The sequence below is a fragment of the Cyprinus carpio genome, chromosome B11 (genome assembly GCF_018340385.1).
Source record: "Cyprinus carpio isolate SPL01 chromosome B11, ASM1834038v1, whole genome shotgun sequence".
In the NCBI taxonomy this organism is placed as follows: domain Eukaryota; kingdom Metazoa; phylum Chordata; class Actinopteri; order Cypriniformes; family Cyprinidae; genus Cyprinus; species Cyprinus carpio.
The window spans coordinates 13806268-13828720 of record NC_056607.1 but is presented as its reverse complement, the minus strand read 5'-3'; the positions used below and the strand labels follow the sequence as shown (position 1 = coordinate 13828720).

General features: G+C 36.9%; 1 protein-coding gene across 4 annotated transcripts in view; it reads left to right on the top strand.

Moving 5' to 3' along the window:
- LOC109072068 (ephrin type-B receptor 2) overlaps window positions 1–20579 on the top strand; it is a 145314-nt gene extending 124735 nt beyond the window's left edge. Inside the window, exons 8-16 of one of the 4 annotated variants that reach the window (XM_042734029.1) lie at window positions 1269–1377; window positions 1642–1706; window positions 4474–4587; window positions 4659–4927; window positions 8408–8623; window positions 8716–8865; window positions 11330–11523; window positions 16239–16394; window positions 19095–20579. In XM_042734029.1, the coding sequence (XP_042589963.1) occupies window positions 1269–1377; window positions 1642–1706; window positions 4474–4587; window positions 4659–4927; window positions 8408–8623; window positions 8716–8865; window positions 11330–11523; window positions 16239–16394; window positions 19095–19203 (1382 nt within the window). In that variant the 3' untranslated portion in view covers window positions 19204–20579. Of the gene's footprint in view, window positions 1–1268; window positions 1378–1641; window positions 1707–4464; window positions 4588–4658; window positions 4928–8407; window positions 8624–8715; window positions 8866–11329; window positions 11524–16238; window positions 16395–19094 lie in introns of all 4 variants that reach the window. The other 3 variants (XM_042734028.1, XM_042734031.1, XM_042734030.1) reach the window with 3 other exon arrangements.
- Window positions 20580–22453: the final 1874 nt, after the last annotated feature.

Here is a 22453-nt window from a genome sequence, read left to right as displayed (position 1 = left end):
TATAGCTTGTGATCTGGTGTTTTATGTGCCTCAGAACGGCTCCGTTTTTTCATTGAATGCAGTGAACTCATTTATTGCATGTGCTGTGAGTTTAGCACGTGTTTTCGCTGTATATATTCGCTTTTTATGCTTTATTTTTATTTGGCTTCCTAAAATACCAGTGTGAATGTAATTTAGACTGAGACAGTATACCACAACTAAAAAGAGGGTTGAGAAGTTCAGGTACAAGACCTTTTTTGTGACTCAAAGTGCATTAGATAGAATAACTTTAAAATGAGCAAAATTTACTTTCATTTTCAATTAATTTTCTTAAAAGATCGCAATTAATATTGTGCCGTGGACTTCATATCGAGGTATTATCGTACCGTGAGATTTTGATATCATTACATCTCTAATATAATATATTTATATATATAAATTGTTTCGCTTATTTAGTAGTTAGGGCCATGTTTCAGAATGGTAGCTGAAACATGTCATTGGATGGACTCCCATCATTTTGCCTTTCCCAGATCTCCTCATTCAGACGCGGTTGCCTCACTCATGCCTGCTCACTCTCTAAGCCGCTTATTATGAGCAGAGTCAGAATTAGTCTGATCTATCCTCCCAGGCTCTCTGCTGGCATGATGAGAGACAGCCAGGTGATCCAAACACGAATGTGTCATGCCAGCAGGCTGCCAAGAGGTTTAAAACCGATTAAACAGGAAGTTACAGTGCAGTTGAATTCACATGAGACCCGATGAAGTTCAGGTTTTTGTTTACTCGCTACCTCAGCTTTTGGGAGCTCGGAGCAAATGTTTAAATGTGGTAAAATCTGGTAGCATGCTAGCAAGTACTTAGCCTCTAGGGTTGCGGAGGAAGCCCAAGGGTTTGTCTGCATTGTGAACGAATAGTCTGTAATTATAAACTAATAGGGAAGAATGAGAAAGCTAGGCAGGAGAGGAAGGGAAAAGAAAGTTCTCCAGGCCTTCCAACGTCCCAATCCGTCTGTCTTGCACCAATACACACCACCCAACACATTTCTTCCATCGCCTGTCCATATGCTGCTGGAGCTAATCAGTCCAAGTGTACAGCCCCGTCTGCCTGAAGGTATCTCACACAGGGCTTCCTGTCCCAGATTCCCCACTGCGAAAGCGGGGAAGTGAGGGTCTCTCACCTGTGTAGACATACAATGCAGGACTCCTGTGCCTCAAGGCTGTATCAGATATAGAGACACTCTGCTGGGGTTTGTCAGGAAGTGCTAACTTTTAGATATGTGTGTGTTCCTACAGAGGAGTACAACACTAGCATTCAAGAGAAGCTGCCTCTCATCATTGGCTCGGCGGCTGCTGGTCTGGTTTTCCTCATTGCGGTGGTGGTCATCATCATCGTTTGCAATCGGTAAGCTCCACTTGCGGTGATCTAAACATGTAAACCATTAGCATAGCTTCCCCCCAATTATACCAGCAACTTGTCAAAATCCCATGCCTTTGCCCTGATTTGCTTCATTAGTGGACATTTACAGAGCAGCAGAGCTTGTAAAAACTCGCTTAATGACGAGGTCGTGTTAACAAGATGATGGTGGGCAGTAGTGAGTGTTGTTTTCATGGCTTTAGCAGCTTTTAAACAATACATATAGAGCTGTTTGCCTTTGTTTTCCTGCAGACGTGGATTCGAGAGAGCAGATTCAGAATACACAGACAAGCTGCCACACTACACCAGCGGCCACAGTGAGTACTTAGGTCTTGACTACTATACACACACTATGTACACATTTAAAATCTACACTACCAGTCAAGTTTTTGATCAGTAATATTTTAGATGTTTTTAAAGCAGTCTCTTCTGCTCAGCAAAACTGCATTTATTTGATCCAAAGTACAGGAAAATTTAAAATAACTGTTTTCTATTTGAATATATTGTAAAATGTAATTTATTCCTGTGATTTCAGAGCTACATTTTTAGCATCATTACTCCAGTCACATGATCCTTCGGAAATCATTCTGAAATCATATTCTGATTTGCTGCTCAGAAACATTTATTATTATTAATATTTTGAAAAGGACTGAGAATATTTTTTTTCCAGGTTACTTTGATAAAAGGAAAATTCAGAAGAACAGCATTCTGAAATAGAAATCTTTTAACATTATAAATGTCTTTATCATCACTTTTGATCAATTATATATATATATACTATATATATATATATATATATATATATATATATATATATATATATATATATATATATATATTATATATATATATTATATATATATATATAGTGACTCCAAGCTTTGTGTAAAATGTTACAAAAGCTTTTTATTTCAGATAAATGCTGATCTTTGTATCTTTTTTTTCATCAAAGTATCCTAAAAAAAATTACTCAACTGTTTTAAATATAATAATAATAATAATAATAATAATAATAATAATAATAATAATAATAAATGTTGAACAGCATATCAGCATATAAGAATGATTTCTGAAGGATCATGTGACACTGAAGACTGAAGTAATGATGCTGAAAATTTAGCTTTGATCACAGTAATAAATTATGTTTTAAAATATATTCAAATAGAAACAAAAAAAAATATGTCTCCTTTTACTGTATTTTGGATCAAATAAATGCAGGCTTGGTGATCAGAAGAGAATTCTTTAAAAAACATTAAAAAATCTTACTGTTCAAAAACATTTGGGTAGTGTACGTTATGGTTTATTTTTTATGTTTTTTGATGGAAGTCTTTTATGCTCACCAAGTCAGCATTTATTTGATAAAAAATTCTAAAAAACAGTACTGTCCTCAAGACAGTAAACCATCAGCAGTTTACATACTAAGGCATCAATTTCTCCTACTTACCCACCTCACACAAATCTATTTAGATACTGTATCTCTTTCACCATCAAACACACCTTTATCTCAAAGTTGGACCTCAGTTTCTCAAGAATAATCTGTGAAATATTTATCCCACAGCTTCCCGTGAAATCCCATCAGAGAGTGCATAAGCTACTTCCTCTAGAAGTGATTCTGTGGTTCATCTTTGTTCTCTTGCTCAGTTCGTTTTCCATCAAAGCAGTACACAAAGCTAATGTGAAAAAAAACTCAGTGCCAGGTGTTTCAAAGTTAGCAAGATCCATCAAAGATTAGTCATAAAATGAGCAATACTTCAGTAAATACAACCTTAGCCTCGGAGTGCTGTTCCATTTATAGAAATAAATCTTTAAGATTCTCTCAAGGCAATCATTTAAAGCTAAGCTTGCTCGCTTGCTCTGCCTCGGAGGGCTTATGGTTTATCTTTCTCTTGCTCACTCTGCTGAATGAAAATGGTCTGGCACTTTTTCTCAAGTTTTATTTTTCTTATCAATTTAACCAGCTTTTATGCTGTGTAATCAGTGGTAAAGGACTGCTGTAAATGCTGCATCTATTGAAATAATTTCTGGAAGAGCATAGGGCCAATAAAACCTGGAAAACCAAAGTCTGAATTCATCCATTAGTGCTCAAGAGCACAAAGTGCTCTCATTTTCTCACTCTTCTCACTTGTGTCTTGTTCATTGTTTTCCTTCTCTTTGTCTTAAACTGTTTCTTATTCTTAAAAGCATTGTTTACTAAAAATGAAAATTGTCACCATTTGCTCACTGGTATTACTGTCCTATTCTGTGAAAAAAGGATGTTAGGCAAAATGTTCATGCTGCTCTTGTCCATATCATGAAAGCAAATAGAAACATTCACATTCATTATCTGGAAAATAGCAGTATGAACATCCTGTTAAACGCTTCCTTCTGTGCTCCACAGAGGACAGAAAGTTACATGGGTTTGGAACAAAGTGAGGGTGAGTAAATGATGACAGATTTTCATTTTTGGGTGAACTATCCCTTAAAAAAATGAGCTCTGCTCAGAAGAACATTCTCCGAAGTAGCATTCACAAATCCTTTGATGGTGGATGGCATTTGCTTCTCCTACTCTATTTATCTTCTTGTTAAAAGAGCACATTTATCAATTCCAAAATCTTCTGTGCAGCCAGATCACCAACAGAAAGCCTCTCCAGCTGCTTGAAGATACAATGTCTATTAAAACGCCTTCAGATAGATTTGAAGCTGAGAGACTGAATAATTGCATTTAAAGCAGGAATGACTTAAGTCCTAGCATACTGTTCACCTTAAGCCAATTTACCTGAAACCAGAAACCATTTGATTGGCAGCAGTGGAAATTGCTGATATATGGTCTCCACCAGGGACTATGATACCCCAGAGATGATACATACATTAAAGCGCCTTATCTTTCTCTTGGCGAACACTGTTACACTCCACTGACTGTAGTCATGAGCTGTTCCAATGTCATGCTTAGAATCCAAAGCTACTGGAAAGCCAGCCATTCCCAGAGGCCCCAAAAACTAATATTTTCAGACATTAAAACTGATTATTCTGATGTACGGTATTTTGTGCAGCGTTTTTAAGAAGTTTTGAGTATTATAGCTGTTTTTTATTTTTTCGTGTCACCAGGAATGAAGATCTACATTGATCCATTTACATACGAAGACCCCAATGAAGCTGTGAGGGAGTTTGCTAAGGAGATTGACATCTCGTGTGTGAAAATCGAACAAGTCATTGGAGCAGGTAATCAAAGCTCCAAACGTCCAACAGTGTTCTACCATGAAGTTTTTCTTGTGCCTTGACCTAAAGAACAGTGCACTTGCCTCTGTCCATAGGAGAGTTTGGAGAGGTGTGCAGTGGAAACCTAAAGCTCCCAGGAAAGAGAGAGATGTTTGTGGCCATTAAAACACTGAAGTCTGGTTACACCGAAAAGCAGAGGCGGGACTTCCTGAGCGAAGCAAGCATCATGGGGCAGTTTGATCACCCCAATGTCATCCATTTGGAGGGAGTGGTGACCAAAAGCAGCCCTGTCATGATCATCACAGAGTTTATGGAGAACGGCTCATTGGACTCTTTCCTCAGGGTGAGCATTTTTGCACCATGTCTTGGTGTAATAACTTTGATGCAATCTATACAACCTAATTAAAATGCAAATTAAAAATGTGCATTTTTCATACTGTACATTGTAAGAGTGTGGTCCCTACATTCACATTTAAAACAAGTGACTTAATTTTTTGTTATTTTTTTATTTATTTAAACAAAATAATGTGAAATTATAATATTAGTCATGATTATCACCTTATCTGTATTGGCTAGGAATTTTTTTTAAGAATTTAAACCCAAAATGTGTAGAGCAATGTATATGAACATCTCTGGGCAATGACAAATCAGTCAGTAATTTTTTTTTAATTAGTTCCTTGAAACCCTCTGAATGAACTGATTCAGTATAATAATATGGATTTCCCCACGCTAACACTAGCTCAGTAATGTAAACATGACTCAAATTCCAGTTCAATCTCTCATCAGCAGGTGTGTATGCACATCAGCATGATGAACATCAAACAAATGCTCCCTCCTAATTTCTCATGCTGTCCATCAGGTAATTCTCCACAGGGTCTCTCTTTAATACCCAGCTACCCCCCTGTAGCAAACATCTACTCTCAGTATTGATTCCAGCTGTAAGACTGTTGTAATAAGCTCAATTCTCTTCCATTCATCTCTACGGGTTGCCACACTAACATTTGCTTTAAAGCGGTCTCTTTAAAGAAATAGTTGAATCGTTGCTCTGTGGATAGTCATGCCCTCATTTTGCATTGGTCACGCTTTCTCGGCCACGTTCTCTGCATTACAAGCGTCAGATGAGCGGTGTTTCTCACAAATTGAGCCCCCATATCTGCTTCCGACCTATATCACAGAACACACAGTGATCAGAAAATTGTGCTTGGTGTTTTAATCTGAAAACTCTTAGCCTGAGGAAACTACTTTGTATCTCTCTCCAGTTTCCAGTAACAGCATCCATCCTGAAGATGCATTTAGATGATTATCCGAATGCAAGAATTTGCCAGTTTGCTTTCAGCCATTGACCGGCACACGTCAATTTGAATTCAGTGCAGAGCTGATGTGGATAAAATAGGTGTCTGGATGCCTTGATCGCTACTAATTGGGCTCTCTGTGTGTTGCGTTGGAAAAAAATACCTTTGATTTATGTAAATATGTAATCTTTGGGGAAGGAATGATTTATTTTGCTCATTAGCAAGGCCTTTGCCTCTGATCTATCACGAGAGAAAACTTATTTTATCCTTGACACCTAGCTTTTCGGGGTGTTAGGCTTAGGAAGTGTAATTATATGGAACAAGAAACCTTCATGATTGTGGCTTTTAAACGAAGGCGAGTAAACAGGAACCAAATGACCAGCCATTTGTTAGACATTTGAATTCAATTTATTTCTTCTCACCACAATCAGATCCAGCTCTCGGTAACCTCTGTAATTGTGAGGTTCTGATGTTATTTTAACTGTTTGGCCAGCCAGTTTTTTCGCTCATGTTTATACTTGCACAGCCCACCCCATTACACCCTACCGTGTCATCGTGTGAAGAAATGACTCATGTCTGGTAATGCAAGTAGAAGTGTAAAAAAAATTGCAATGAACACCTCATACATCAAGTTTACTCTGAGTTCAAAACACAATGCTATATTAAAACACTTGAAAAAGACTAGCTAATTATTTATTTTTTTGCTCTCATAATGTCAGTTTGGTGGTGTACGAAAGCTTTGAAACTCCTCAGATCTTTGTGTAGCTGCACAATTGTGTTGTTTCTTCAAGACTGTCATCCATTTCTGACAGAACGCTGAATTCTTTGAAAACAACACGCCTCTGTTGTGGCACCTCACTATGACAGCGGATGACAACATTGTGTGTTAGTGCTGAAGCGCTAGAATATGAGTCTGATGGAGCTTTTGTAAGACAGGACTGAGAGAGAGGGAGAGTCAATGCTAACCTGTCGTTCTTGCACTGATCCAACTTCCAATGTTGTTTTGTGGCGGATTAAGAAGCGAGAGAGCGCAAAAGGGAAAGAAATTCAAAAAGGTATGTTGTCGAAACTTTGAGAAAGAAACATCAAAATGAAAAGTTAAGCACAGCCAAATAGAACCGACAGCAAAGACATGTCTAAGAAGAAACAGCATGGATAGAATAATTCACATATAATCGGAAAAGAAAGAATGTTTGCTTCACTCAGACTGCAGATCCAAATAACTTTGACGCGAAGAATCCCTCCAATTAAACTGTAGGCAAACACTGTGAGCAGATTAGAGTGCCAGGCTGTATTTGTGAAGGATTTCAGCTTTATGAATAATGGATGCTGCTTAATTGCTGTGGAGGGTTGAGGAGAAGTTCGATCAAGTCGGCTTAACATGGGGGAAGGGTTTGAGTGTGACACATGCTGCTCAGAGGAGGAAGGGTTTGTATGCGACACAGAATGAAAAAATCTCGTGGCTATTTCATCCAGAATCTAGTGCTTTCCGTCTCTCTTCACTTGACGCGTGCGTGTCTGTCCACACTGCGCCTGCTGGGCTCGTCTCGTCTGATCAGAAGCTGAATACTGCTTGCTTCATGGCTGTCTGCGGAGGGTCTGCAGATGGAGGCAGCTGCAAGCACAGCTGGGTCAGAAACTGCTGGACCTCCTCATGAGCAAAGGGCTTTCTGACCACCATGGTCAACAGCTGCAAGATTTGCCATGGCCCGCATTGATCATTGAATGTCTGATCTAGCATTGCGTAGCATAAACTCTACCAATCCTCACCAGAGTGTTTGCTCAGCCAACCCAAGCCAGGCTTGACTCAATGCATTGTGTTCAGTCTCTACTCTTATCCAACTGGGAATACTAGACATTAACCGTGATTTCCACAGCTTTATTCTTGTCTTATTGCTGTTGTTTGGGATTATATGTTAGCCAGAAGAGATAACTGTAGCACACACGAGTTGATACTAGGAATGTGCAAAATACAATTTTATGTGTGCACACACTTTACGCTTACAAAAAGCCTTTAATAAGTAGGGCTGTGAATCAATTTTGAGACAAGATTTTAATAATTAATCAGGTTTTTTGTGATTAATAGACAAACTTATGTAGACAAATTAATGTAGTAACAGCATAAAATAAGAATATTTAAAAAAATAAATTACAGGTTTTTAAAATCAAGGCCAGACCCTATATCAATACTGAAACCTCTAAATTTGTTATGTCTTTTTCTTGTGAATAAAACTATGGAAGAGTAAACAATAAAGTAGTATTTTAACGTTGAGTAGGCCTAAACTATCACTATTTTGTTATCATTTATTAAATTATAACTTAAATCTCATTAGATTACTTGTTATAAAAGTAATTTGGCTTTGGTTTTATTTAGTGTGAAATAACTCTGGATGATGTTTCTTTTTCATTGAAAAATATGAGTGCTTTCTTTTTTTTCTGCATAAATTTTAATGCTAAACAAATAATAAAATCACTACTTATACCACTTATTTTTATGTATTGACCCATTTCTGTTCTGTACTTGTTTACAGCAAAACGATGGGCAGTTCACTGTAATTCAGCTGGTGGGCATGTTACGAGGGATCGGCTCTGGGATGAAGTACCTTGCAGACATGAATTACGTACACCGGGACCTGGCCGCCCGCAACATCTTAGTTAACAGTAACCTAGTTTGCAAGGTGTCTGATTTCGGACTCTCACGCTTTTTGGAGGATGACACATCGGATCCCACCTATACCAGTGCCCTGGTGAGATGTTTTGTAATTTTTGATTTGAAACATCATGCAAATTTGTGCTTTGATTTGAGATGACTTGATGTTTATGATTTGGGTTTATACAGGGTGGGAAGATCCCTATTCGATGGACAGCCCCAGAGGCCATCCAATATAGGAAGTTCACCTCCGCCAGTGACGTATGGAGCTACGGGATTGTCATGTGGGAAGTAATGTCGTATGGAGAGCGGCCATATTGGGACATGACCAATCAGGACGTACGTACCTCCCCACTTACATTATCATTCAAAAATTTGAAAGAAGTCACCAAGCCTGCAATTATTTGATCAAAAATACACTAAAAACAGGAATATTGTGAAATATCATTACGATTTAAAATGCCTGTTTTCTATTTAAATATATTATACATTTAATTTATTCCTGTGATGGCAAAGATGAATTTTCAGCAGTCATTACTCGAGTCATCAATGCCACATGATTCTTTAAAAATCATTGTAATATGCTGATTTGGTGTCAATGTTAAAAAAAAAATGGTTTTGCTGCGTAATATGCTGAATTTGGTAAAAAAGGTTTCATGATTAAAGAATCAGAATTCCTGTTTTTTTTTACAGTTACACAACTATTTTTTACTTTAGTAATTTATTCAATTCTTCCAATTTTCACTCCAGCCTCATAACCTTTTCCTTTAACCTTCATCTTTACTAAGTAAAACCACCAATTTCTTATAAAACAGTTTTCCAATAGAAGCACTGTGAAATGATCATGCCAGAGGCTGTTGGTTGGTTGCCGTATGTTAGCGCTTGATAGATGAATGCTGTGCAGCAATGTTGAATCAGAGGCTAAGGTAAACAGCAGAGAGAGCACATCGTAAATCTATCCATGTGCTGCTCTGCTGTATGCGAGGCCAAACCTCAGACCCCAAACACTGCATGAGTGCAATCAGTCTTTACGGAAACAGCCGCACCGATCATCACATCACATTGGCCTCAGAATGCAAAGACGACATAAGGATTTACGTCAAGAAATCCCATTTTTCAGGGTTTAACAAAGAGGTTTGGACTGTATTTGTTTTGGAGAATGTATGCTTTTGGTGGTTACATTATGTGACGTTAAGAGAGTGTCTTCTAGCTAGTGTCCTTATTGTAATGTGTCAAAGGGTATCATTTACTCTCACAAACGCTACCACATAAATTCACCTGTACTTCATATTCCTTACCTGGTGAACAAAAAGATGATTTCACATGCAAAGCATGCGCCACGTTAAACAGTGCCTGCCCTTGAAGAAATCTCCCATTTCTAGCATCCCTCTGGGTGGCTGGGAAAAGGCAAATTATGGATCCAGATAATGAAAATAGTTTCAAATTGAAAGTGTGAACGCTAATGTGCTAAGAGGGAGCGCAGATCTCACCAGTTATCTTATTAGCAGTTCCAGATAGTGTTGCAGTCCTCCCATCGGGTTGGCCGTTTGAGGCGCTTGAATGAAATTAATCAGGCCTTGAATGGAGTGCCGTAATGGCTACGGTAATGAGCTGGGGAACGATGGGTCTCACTCGGGTCCTGCTCGCGCTTTCCACTTCATGGCCTTGCATCTAGTTTCTGGCCACCAAGGCCGCTTGAAGCATCCCGTTTCATTCAGATGTGACGGTACATCCATCGGTTCAGTTCATTTAAACGCTCAGTATCTGTTTTGCGCATTTAGTGACGCTACACAGTTAATTTGCTGGAGATGTATTTAAGTTTTATTTAAGTGACGTTCTTGATTTCCTGTTACAACTTGCAGCACATTTTCCAAATGTACAATTTAGTCAGTGTGTATATTACAGGCCATGTGTTAATCATGTTTAATCTGACAGATGTTGCTTGATTGGAAATGAGTAGGACAGATGGGAGCCAGACTCAGACTGAATACTGCCAAAAAACTTAGTAACACTAAGACTGCTCTTTTTTGCACATTTGATCAGAGAGGAAATGCTTGTACTGCCAAATTGTTGTTATCAGCACCTTTATAATCAAGATCTATTCACTGATTCAGGAGGTATTTAGATAGCAGCTGACTGTGACTGCTTATTTATAGTCTGTGTGTGTGTGGTTGTGTAAGTGTGATCATGTGTGTGTTTGTGGCCAATGACAAATGGCTTCCTTGTGTCCCCCTAAGACCCAGATAATGATCACAGTGCATTTATGAAGACTGCAGATCAATCCTCTGTCTCCTGCAGTGTTACAACCCCACCGCCCAGACGCTGGCTCATATCTACTGCCACCTGCCTCGCGCCATGCCGACAGCTCCTATCAAAACAAAGTTTTATGGCAATTAATTACATTTATCTAAAGTAAATGAATTTCAGTCTAATGCATTACACATTATGTAATATTTGTATTACAACTCCAAGAATTAAACTTCTACTGATACTGATTAAACATTGGATTATCTTATAATGTTACACATTAATGTTGCCCACAGACTAACACACACTAGTTACAGATGTTATGTTGTCTAATAGTTTAAATAGTGTGGTCGGTACGTGACATGGTGATGCTTATACAGGAATCCTGAGTTCAAATCTGGCTTGTGTCATTTCCCGAAGCCATCCCTCTTTCCCGCTATCGTTTGTCACCTGTCACTGAAACTTTTAATATACTTGGGATGCAACAAGTGTATCTAGCTCCGCCCCTTTTAACAACCATCTAGAGACCCTCACAGACCTGTGTCTCCCTCTGCAGGTCATCAACGCCATTGAGCAAGACTACCGGCTGCCCCCTCCCATGGACTGCCCCAGTGCCCTCCATCAGCTCATGCTGGACTGCTGGCAGAAAGACCGCAACAACCGGCCCAAGTTCAGCCAGATTGTCAACAACCTGGACAAGATGATCCGTAACCCCAACAGCCTGAAGGCCATGACTCCACTCTCATCAGGGTGAGTTGGAAAACAGAGTTCAGTTCGCTTGGATGATCAGAGTCAGTGGATGTAAGACAACATTTTATGTGAAGGTGTTGCAAAAGATGGGAAACAACTACAGCTGCAACAACTAATATTTAATAACTGATATATCTATTGATCATGTTTGCACACATCTGTCAGTAACATCACTTTAATAAAAAATAAAAAATAAAATAAAATAAAAAATTTCCTTGAAACTAACTAGTAACACATCTGCCAATTCAATTAGCCCTTGACAGGCTCAGACTACAGATTATGGTGGGATATTTGAAACAGCAATACCAAGAAAGGTTACTCACTACAATATGGTGCAAACACATGTAACATTTAGGATGCTTTTGAAATCAAGTTTTGCTGGTTAGCTTTGTCTTTGACAGGGTACAAGATGACCTAAAATCTAAAACTTTAAATTTCAGATTTTTTTTTTGTTCAAAAGAAATAATGGTAAATTAAATACTATGAAATTAATATAAAATAGGAAATATACAAATATAGTTTACTACAGAAAACTACAGTTCAGTTCAATAAAAAAAAAAAAAACTTAAACAGGGTTTGTACAGATACTGCAAAATAAAATTCCAGGACTTTCAAGGACTTGCACTACTTTTTTGGGTTTCAAGGACTAAAATCAGATCTCACTTATCAATCAATATTGTTATTATCTTTCAAATTATAATAAATAAACTAATAAAACAAAATGGTACATGGGTCCTTATTCAAACTGATTTATTTCATAAACAAAAAATTATTAACCTTAACAAAAAAATATAAGCCATACACTTGGAATATGATGAGCTTTAATACGCTCATAGACACTAGGGGTGTGACAATACACTTAGCTCACAAGGTGAGACAAAATGCAGAAACTTGGTTCACTAGAACAAGACAATGATTTAATACTTGATAAAATATTTGTCTTTTAATCACAAAAAGTAAAACAATGCAGTTGTATTTTGAAATGTTTTAACTAATCTAGTGCTTAACTAATGATTATTAAATTAGTTTACTAAATTAACACGATATCGATAATTGTTGCTTTGAAAATCACGGTTATCGTCAATACCGGTATATTGCGACACCACTAGTCACCACTCTAACCAAAGCCATTCTCCATCAATTGCTCAGTTTGGCCAGGAGGCCAGCTCTAGGAAGAGTCCTGGTTGTTCCAATCGTCTTCCATTATGGATTATGGAGGCTACATGCTTCTGTGAACCTTCACCGCAGCACAATTTTTTTCTGAACTCTTCCCCAGATGTGTGGTTTGATGCAATCCTGTCTCTGAGCTCCTCAGGCAGTTTTGTTGTTGTTGTTTGTTTTTGCTTTTTTTATTTTTATTTTTTTTATTTATTTTTTTACCTCAGGGCTTGGTCTTTACTCTAATATGCATTTTTAGCTGTTAGACCTTTTATTAAGACATTTGTGCCTTTCCAAATTCAACTGAATTTGCCACAGGTTAACTTCACTCAAAGTGTACAAGAAAAATGAATGCTCCTGAGCTAAATTTCAACTGTGTATGAATACTTATGCAATGGAATCATTTAAGTTTTTTATCTTTAATGAATTTGCAAAGATGTTAAAAACCTATTATTTGCTTTGTCATTATGGTGTACATAGTGTAGATTCATGTGGGGGGGAAGAAGAAATTTAAAGCAGTTTAACATAAGGCTACAACATAAAAAGTGGAAAGAAAATGAAGGGGTTTGAATACTTTCGCAAGGCACTGTATATATAAACTGTGATTTTGTGGCTTGTGTTTTAGAAAATCAAATCTGTAATCTTGACAAAACACACTGTAACAACGTTCTTAGATCGAGAAGAAGGAGGCAGGACACAGCAAACATTTAAACCAAAACTTTAATAATAAAATAAACACAAAACTTAAAATAGCACAAACAGAACCAAAACACAAAAAAAAAAATACAGGCCTGGTCCTCTCTCGTCCAACACTGTTGTCACTCCTCCTTTTATCCTTCCGGAGCTCCTCTGTGGTACTCGAGACCGGTGAGTGGCACAGGTGTCGCGCATTAGCATTTACTCCACCGGCCTTCCTCCATTCCCACGGCTCTGGGTCCCACCCCTCTCGTCACATACATATAGTTGGAAAGGTCTGACAGTCAAGGTTCCATATTTGGTAACTGTTTTGTAATAGAAGTGATATTATGACAGAAAATGGTTGATTTGTGACAGAAAACTGCATCCAAAAAAATCGATAGAATTTGGGTGTAACCCAAATTTTGGTATAGTGCACAAACTAAATTTCAAAAGAACCACAATTTTTGTGATATCAACTTCAAATTTGGACCATAAATTGGTTAGACACATGGCTTTGAATTTATAGCAATGTTAGAGTGCAACACATTTTATAAAATATTTATTTTATATAAAATAAAATAAAAAAATTGTATACTACATTATCTTTGCTGTACACTTAAGTTTTATAACTTTTATATATATATATATATATATATATATATATATATATATATATATATATATTAAATGCTTTCAATTCAGTAAATAATCTGATTTGTATCTTCTTTAAAAAGAGACCAACTTTAGGTCTGTATTCCAAACCATTCAGGAATTACAACCATGTTGTAACAAGCATTTACAAACAAGTGTTCTGTTTTCAGTAATTTATACCCCCAAACGGGTGACATATACTGTCAAATTTTGAAATATATAATGAAATTGTATTATCTGAGTTTCACTAAGAAGGAAAACAGCAATAAATTAATTTTCTGATGTCTCTTTATGGTTTTGCCCTTTTTAGTGTTAATTAATGATAAAATTCAATTAAATGTAAAATTGTGGTCAATTTTAACCCCTTTTGCACATAAAATTCAATTGCAAATAACCTACATACAGTATATACACACACTACATTTGTTTTCATTCCTTTCAAATTGTACATTGTTTGGAGGACAACACTGGGCAGGATTGACAAAATGTTTTAAATAAAATGAATAAATTTTTATATTTAAATTATTTTGGGATATTTTTCATCTGACAAATCAAATAAATAATAAACAGATGTGATTATAAAAAATAATTAGTTGCAGCCCTAGAAGCAATATTACACTGCTTTTTTTAGACACCTTATGATACCAGCCTCAGTGATAAAACAACAACAAACAATCCACAATGTAGATTATTATATAAATATTTCATCAAAATGATATGTGAGCTATGTTTGTTAATGCTTATTAGAGCCTCGTACCAACATCAAATTCAGTTTTTTTGTGCGTGTCATGTGTAGAGTGTTCCAAATCAGCCACTAGTGAGGTTTCATTTCACTTAGGCTTCTACCTAGAAGGCTGTAGACAGCAAGGCAGCCCACTTGGCTTTGAAACAGGGCGTGCATTTAACACTTTGACTCATCTGACATAATTTAACTCATGCAGAGTAGTGCGCAATAGTCATTACAATAAATCATATTTATGTAGAAAGTCACTGAGATGTTTAAACAAGTTTCTACAGTATTTAGTTTATGGAGACACATTGCCTTTTTGGAAAGCTGTATAGACACAGATGTGAAACTTTACACTATGGTATGCCGTGGCAGCATCAAGGGATCATAATGACCTTATGACAGTCTAACCGTTGTACATACATAATACTGTATTGTTTGGAGAGAAGTGCAGATCCATCCGTGTTACATGATATATATGCGGCTACAAAAACTATTTTATTACTTTCTTTGAAGTTTCTTTTTTAAGATATTTAGTACTTAGATTAGTCTGACATCCTCGCCATTACACTGACGTGTATGTCTGTGTGCATGTGTCCTTTTGCATGTGTGTTTCATATATTAGGGGGAATTTTCTGTGCCTGACCTTTTGCCAGACCCAACTCACTTGCATCCTTCAAGGCATGTTTACAAAACCAAATGGAATATGACCTTAATAAAAATGTCTTTAAACAGCCTTCGTCTAAACGATTCCTGTTATGTTTTCAGTCTTTGGTCAATGTACTTCTGTTACCTGTGGTGGACTTTATTGATGCTGTAAAGTTTGTGAGTTATTTCTTTTGGCATTGAATTGCTACGTAAATAAAATCAACTAGGTTTGATAGATCAAATCATTATTAAAGGCTTTAGGCAGTCATAAACTTGAAACAATTGTATATCTGGGAGACGAAGTAATAGTGGGCAAAACTCTTATCAAACTCTTATTCTTGTGGACAAATGTAAAGTGGCCTAGTTTCTTCTGTCATCACGCTGATGGTGAAAGGCTTGGGTTTTGCGAGCTTCTCAACAGCTCTTTTTGCCTGGAGGCTAATACGCTACAGTAGTGTTGCTAGAAAGTACACTCATCTGGGGACATTAATTGCATTTTTTTTGAAGAATAAGAATTAAGCAGGGCAGAGGATATTTTGCACTTAAATTCTTCCCTAACTTCATTTTTTCCTCTCCAGAGATTGAATTATATTGACCTAAGAAATAATATAGCTCAATATTCCCACGTGTGTCACAATTGCCAAAAATATGCACAAGATTTAATTTAGGTTTTTTTTTTTTTTTTTTTTGCATTGACAATAATATGCCAAATAAATGTGAACCACCTATACTTTAGGAATGTACCATGTATACTATGGGGGGATTGTAGTGTGTACTTGGTGGTTAAAAACTATTTTTACTGCATACATTGTGACTCATCTGTTTCTCTATCTCTTTCTCATTGCCCTTCCAGTGTGCATTTGCCCTTGCTTGACCGCAGCGTGCCCGACTTCTCTAGTTTCAACACTGTGGATGATTGGCTGGATGCTATTAAGATGGGCCAGTACAAAGACAACTTCGCCAATGGCAACTTCACCAGCTTCGACCTTGTTTCCCAGATGACCATGGAGTAAGTGCTATACCTATGAGAGAGAACAGTTTGGAAAACAGCCACTCTTTGATCACTGAGTCAGCAGAACCTCTAGGGGATCTTTGACTCTAATAGAGCTGACTGTCAGTACCAAGATTTGCTCTATATTGCCCTAAGCTTCTCTGTCTATTTATTAGGGCTGTACGCTATGGTATAAAATATAATATTTTATATTAAATTGTGCTACAGTTCAAAAGCTTGGGTCAGTAGGGGCCTTTTTTAATACTTTAATATTTTTATTCGAAAAGGATGGATTAAATTGCTCAAAAACACACAATGTTGCAAAAGATCTCAAATAAATGTTGTATTTTGATTTTCATTAAAAATAAATTCTAAAATGTATCATGGTTTCCACAAAAGTGTCAAGCCACAGAATTGTTTTCAACATTAACAATGCATAAAGTTTCTAGGGCAGCAAATTAGCATATTAGGGTGCTTTCTGAATGATCATGTGACACTGAAGACTGAAGTCATGGCTACTGAATATTCAGCTTTGAAATCACAGTTATAAATTACATTTTATAATGTATTAAAATAGAAAAAGTAGAAATCCTTTATTAGTCATTTATTAGTATTTATGTAGTTCATAACATCTAAAACATTAAATAGAGTTAAAAACTTGAACTTAATTGTAAAGTTTTACCATTTATTGAAAATGACAGCCTTTTGAGGTATAATAATACATGCACAAGGCCATATCGCAATTTCAGTTTCAGTGTGATTGTTTATGTAGCTGTACTATTCAGTAGGGCTGTCCTCGACTAAAGATTTTTCTGGTCAACTGTTAGTCATTCATTTTAAGCATTAGTCGATGAATCACGCGTCGACGATTCTTTACAGACTGAATATGGTGGACTGAATCAAAAGGCTACCCTTTAAAAGGCAATGAAGAAACAGCTCGCTGACAGCCGAGGGAAAAGTATGTGAACACCATGAAATGGGACTTCCTTTTGGCATCCAATACTGCCTTGAAGAAAAATATGAGAATTTTTTTTTGCAGTTTAAACTACATCAACACAAACAAACAGACAAATCTAGAAAAAAAGTCAAAATGGTTATCACAGAGTTGAATTTGTGGTGCAGATTCTTCATTGCTAAGGGGGAGAAATAAGAAATATTTTACAGATGTCATAAGAGCCTGCCAAATAGAGCATCAGCTCGTCCTGTACTGTACATATCAGATGCACTTGTGAGGTGTAATGTAGATGTAGACCAACATTTAGTTTCAGTTTCAGAATTTATTTATTATGTAGCTGTACTATTCAGTAGGGCTGCCCTCAACTAAAGATTTTTCTTGTTGACTTTTAGTCGACAAATCACACGTTTATTAATAGACCATTTATAGTAAATCATAATAATGAGCCTTTAATTGCCGACATAGCCTTGTAAGCGCTCAAACACACATATAAAGTTTGCCACAGCACATCAACAGAAGTACTAATTATAAATGTGTTGGGAAAAACAGTAAGGAGGCTGCATTAACATTTTAATAAGTTATTGATAAACTAGTGTTTTCGCAGTATTGGATGTATGCATATTTCATACTGATGACATAATTGGAAAATATTTGTTTTCCATTTGAATTGTTTCATTTGAAAGTAGACATTTCACTCTCTATAGATATATTTTTCATGTCTGTAAGGCAAGTATACACGGAAGACCGAGATGGCAGAAAGCACATCCTGTTTGCGTTCATTATTTTACAAAAGCACAATGTTTTGTTGTTATTGTGAGTGCATACACATAAACATAGAGTCTTTACATATTCAAAGGACGTATTACTCTTATCTGTATAACCAAAAATGACGGAGAATTTTAAGAGCAAGTGAGCGCTCTGGAACCTCCATCTGTCCTGCAGTGAGCATGATACTATTCAGCTTCCACACTCCACACAGACACTTGAATAGTGCACATTTTTATAGGTTAACATTAGATTGAACGGCCATTTTAAGCTGCTGCTACTAACATATTTCAGATGATAAGCCATATTTGAGGTCAATGAATAATGTGTGAGTGTTTGGATGTCCTGCTTGATGTACTACCACAAATAACAGCCATTAATGATCTGTCCGTCACGAACTGTGTGACCTCACCACTTCCTGTGGATTTTTTTTTTTTCTGCGACTAAGCGACTAATACAATTTTGTTCAACCAAGCCTCTTCTCGTTGACCAACGGTTAATCGGCTATTAAGGGACAGCCCTACTATTGAGTCTCTTTATTATCCTCTATGTTGTTTTCAAAATGAATTATAAATTGCAGTCTGAAATTATCTCTCAATGATTAGACACTGTATGGATTTAAATTCAAAAAATAAATATAGATATATTTTCTCATCTTTGTTGCTGACTGTCAGTCACAGTGGAAATGGGAGCCACAGAAATGTATACTTAGATTCTTCTCCCCTCCTCACCTCAGCTGTTACCTGAGCAAACCAGACATGACATGAAAACAAAGGAAGAGTTGTTGTTTCAGAGACGCTTGGATTGTGCAACAAACAGAGGATGATAGGGATAAAGAAATTTACCGGTTACTCAATCTTGAACTAACATGCTCAGTTTACTTTGGCATCATGTGATGAAGCCAGTGAATAAAAATTTGTTACTACAGCTTTATGGTATCTGCTTCTAAGTGCTCATGTTTAATCTTGCCTCTTTCTGTTTGTGTGTACTGTACATAGGGATATTCTCAGGGTCGGAGTGACACTAGCGGGTCATCAGAAGAAGATCCTCAACAGCGTTCAGATGATGAGGGCCCAGATGAACCAGATCCAATCGGTAGAGGTTTGACCACGCGATTAGACTGGGAGGAGGACAAGAGGAGGAGGCGGAGGGCCAACGTGAAGGGATGGGGCAGCCACTACAGACCCTAAGCCTGATTTTCCTTCTGGACCACCTAGGATATCCACCTGCCCCCTCCTCCGAAACACTCTCGTTCTCCATCTGTGTTATCTGAATTCCCCATTAACTCCCAGACACCCTAATGAGCTCGACTCGGGAAAGCTGCGTCTGGAAAATATGGTCACAACACCTGATCGTTTAGCTTTAGCTGCCACCAATCACAGGATGACCGATCAGTCTGCCAGCAATAGGCTCCGCCCCCTACCTCCCTTGATTTTTCCTCTTACTTTCCTTCCATTTTATTCAGTTTATTCTTTTTTTAAGTCTTCTTCTTCTTTTTTTTAGTTTTTGTAAAGAATTTTTAAAGCTATGAAAACACAAGGAATCTATATAAAATATATAGATTTGTGTAAAATTGTAGACTGAATATGTTGGACTGACTCAAAAGGCTACCCTTTAAAAGGGCAATGAAGAAACAGGAGATCAAAAAAAAAAAAAACACACCACACAATACATGCTTCTGAGATTTTCTTTCTAATATTTTAGGAAAATCTTGAATAGAAATATTGACTGTCTGCTCAATGGATACACAGGGGAAAACCTGCGGGACCTTAATCCCTCTCCCCTCGCTGACAGCCGAGGGAAAAGTATGTGAACACCATGAAATGGAACTTCCTTTTGGCAGCCAATACTGCCATGAAGAAAAATATAAGACTTTTTTTGCAGTTTAAACTATATCAACATAAACAAACAGACAAACGGAGAAAAAAAAGTCAAAATAGTTATCACAGTGTTGAATTTGTGGTGCAGATTCCTTATTGCTGGGGGGAGAAAAAATAACTATTTTACAGATGTCATAAGAGCCTGCCAAATAGAGCATCATCCCTTTGTACCTTGTCCTGTACATATCAGATGCACTTGTGAGGTCGTCAGTACAAACCTGATGTAGTCCAACATTTAGTTTCAGTATTAGATGGATCTACATTGACATTTGATGGTTTTTCTTTCATGTGTGTGCGTATATGACTTGAGGGGGTCATCTTTTATATTCTTCCTCCTTTTTGTCATGGGCTAAGATGATTTAGTTTGAAAGACGGCATAAGATATTCTCCCCCACAATTTTTTTTTGCATGTTCTTTCCTTGAACTGCTTAGAGAGAAGGACCCCGAGTGCACGTATGGTGTGGTCTTCACATCATCTACACTTTACTTTTATGTTTGGATCCCTGCCGTGTGTGTGTGTGTGTGTGTGTGCATGGAATGGAGCACATGGAGCTACGGAGCACATGTGGTGCAAAACTATGATTTCACCAGAAGCTTGGATTTGATACACTTAGCAGATCACTGTGTTGATATGCTTATATTTTTGCCACCAAAACCATTTCTTTACAAAAAAAAAAAAAAAAAGATGTTTTATAATAAGGTGTTTAGGGGTTTTAATATCTGATAAAGTATGCAGTTAGAGGACATTTTCATAACAGGGAAGTGATTGTTCATTGTGAAGCATAGTTTTATATGAGAATATTGTTATTGTACTGTATGACATTTTTGAACAGGTTACATTCACCAATTAGAGCCAAGCTTAAATTTGGAGTTTCATAGGACATTTAAACAAAAAAACAAAACAAAACAAAAAAAAACCACGAACAATATCAGCTGTAAATTAGTGTGTATAGGTTTCCATGGTATGGTACTTCCACGATGCTCTCTGAGATCTTTCACCTCCATAGACATAAGAACAATAAAACTCTGTATAATAATATTCAAAGCAGAAACTTCCCCCCTCAGAGAGGTGTGTCTCAAAACTGTGTTGGATTTTAGTGTACATATTATTTTATTTTTATGTATTGTTGAAACTGAATGGAGAGTCGCTATTGTCGATGTTTATTTTGGGCCTTTTCGTTTTGTACTAGGATTGGCTGAGAGATGAGAATCAGCCGTAGAGATGAATGGGCCGGAGGCATCTTCGTCCATGCTGGAGTGTCTGTGTGTGAGCGAGTGTGTTTGTGTGTTTGCACTTGCATGTACGTCCATGTACCAGCATTACAGTCACTGTGGTTAACAATATACTTCTTTCTCAGCTGAGGAGGGGCTCGCTTTATTCCATAACCTCAGGGTTGACATGCATCTGTGTTAAAAACCATGCAGTGCTGTGAGGTCAGTTCATTGTAGGTAAGCTCCATTGGCTGAATCTCAGAGTGCTAATTAAGTTCTAATCAGATGGTGTTGACCGTTCTCTGTTCTTCCCATTACATAATGCTTCCATTAGAATGAAGATTCTGTTGTTCAGTGTTTGGACATGAAACACAACGTTCAGCAGACAGGCCATCCCAGGTGTGAAGTCTTGAAATACATAGCGATAAAGGCTTGAGAAACGACCATGTCTACTTTCCTCTGTGTCCAGAAAGATGAAAGAATTTTACTTTCCTTAGAGCTTGACAAACTAAATGGCCCTTAAGTTTTAGCTCTCAGCTTTTCAGTCAGTTTTGGTAACTTTATTTATCACCAGCAGGAGGATACCGGGAGACAGGAAATTAATCTGGGCTTAACACCTTGTCCTAACCAGCAACGTGGAATTTGTCCATCCACAATGAAAGCAAAAATTCCGCACAGCACAATCACAGCCAAATTTTAATATGCAGTTACATTATTGTTCAAAAGTCAAAAAAGAGCCTCTCAAGCCTCTCAAGGCTACATTTATTTGGTCAAAAATACAACAAAGAAAGCATTGTAAAACATTACAATAAGCGACCTTCATTTTAATGTATTTTAAAATTGTATTTATTCCTGTGATGTTAAAGCTGAATTTTCAGCAGCCAATACTCCATCTTCAGTTCACATTATTCTACAGAAACCATTCTAATATGCTGATTTGTTACTCAAAATAAAAAAAATTAAGTTACAAAAACTGAACAAAAACAGCGTACTTTTGTGTAAAACATGATCGTTTTTTTTTCTGGAATCTTCGATAAACAATGTTTACACAACATTTATTCTTTAGTCACTTTTTATCAAATGAATGTGTGCTTGCTGAGTAAAATAAATAATTTTCTTTAAATAAATAATAATTTTTTTTTATAAAAATAGATAAATCTTGACCCAAAAATTAAGAATTATAGTGTAACGTTGGTGAGGCTATCAAGCTGCTATAGAAATGAAAATTAAGCAATAGACATTATGTTCTATCCCTTGCAGGGCAT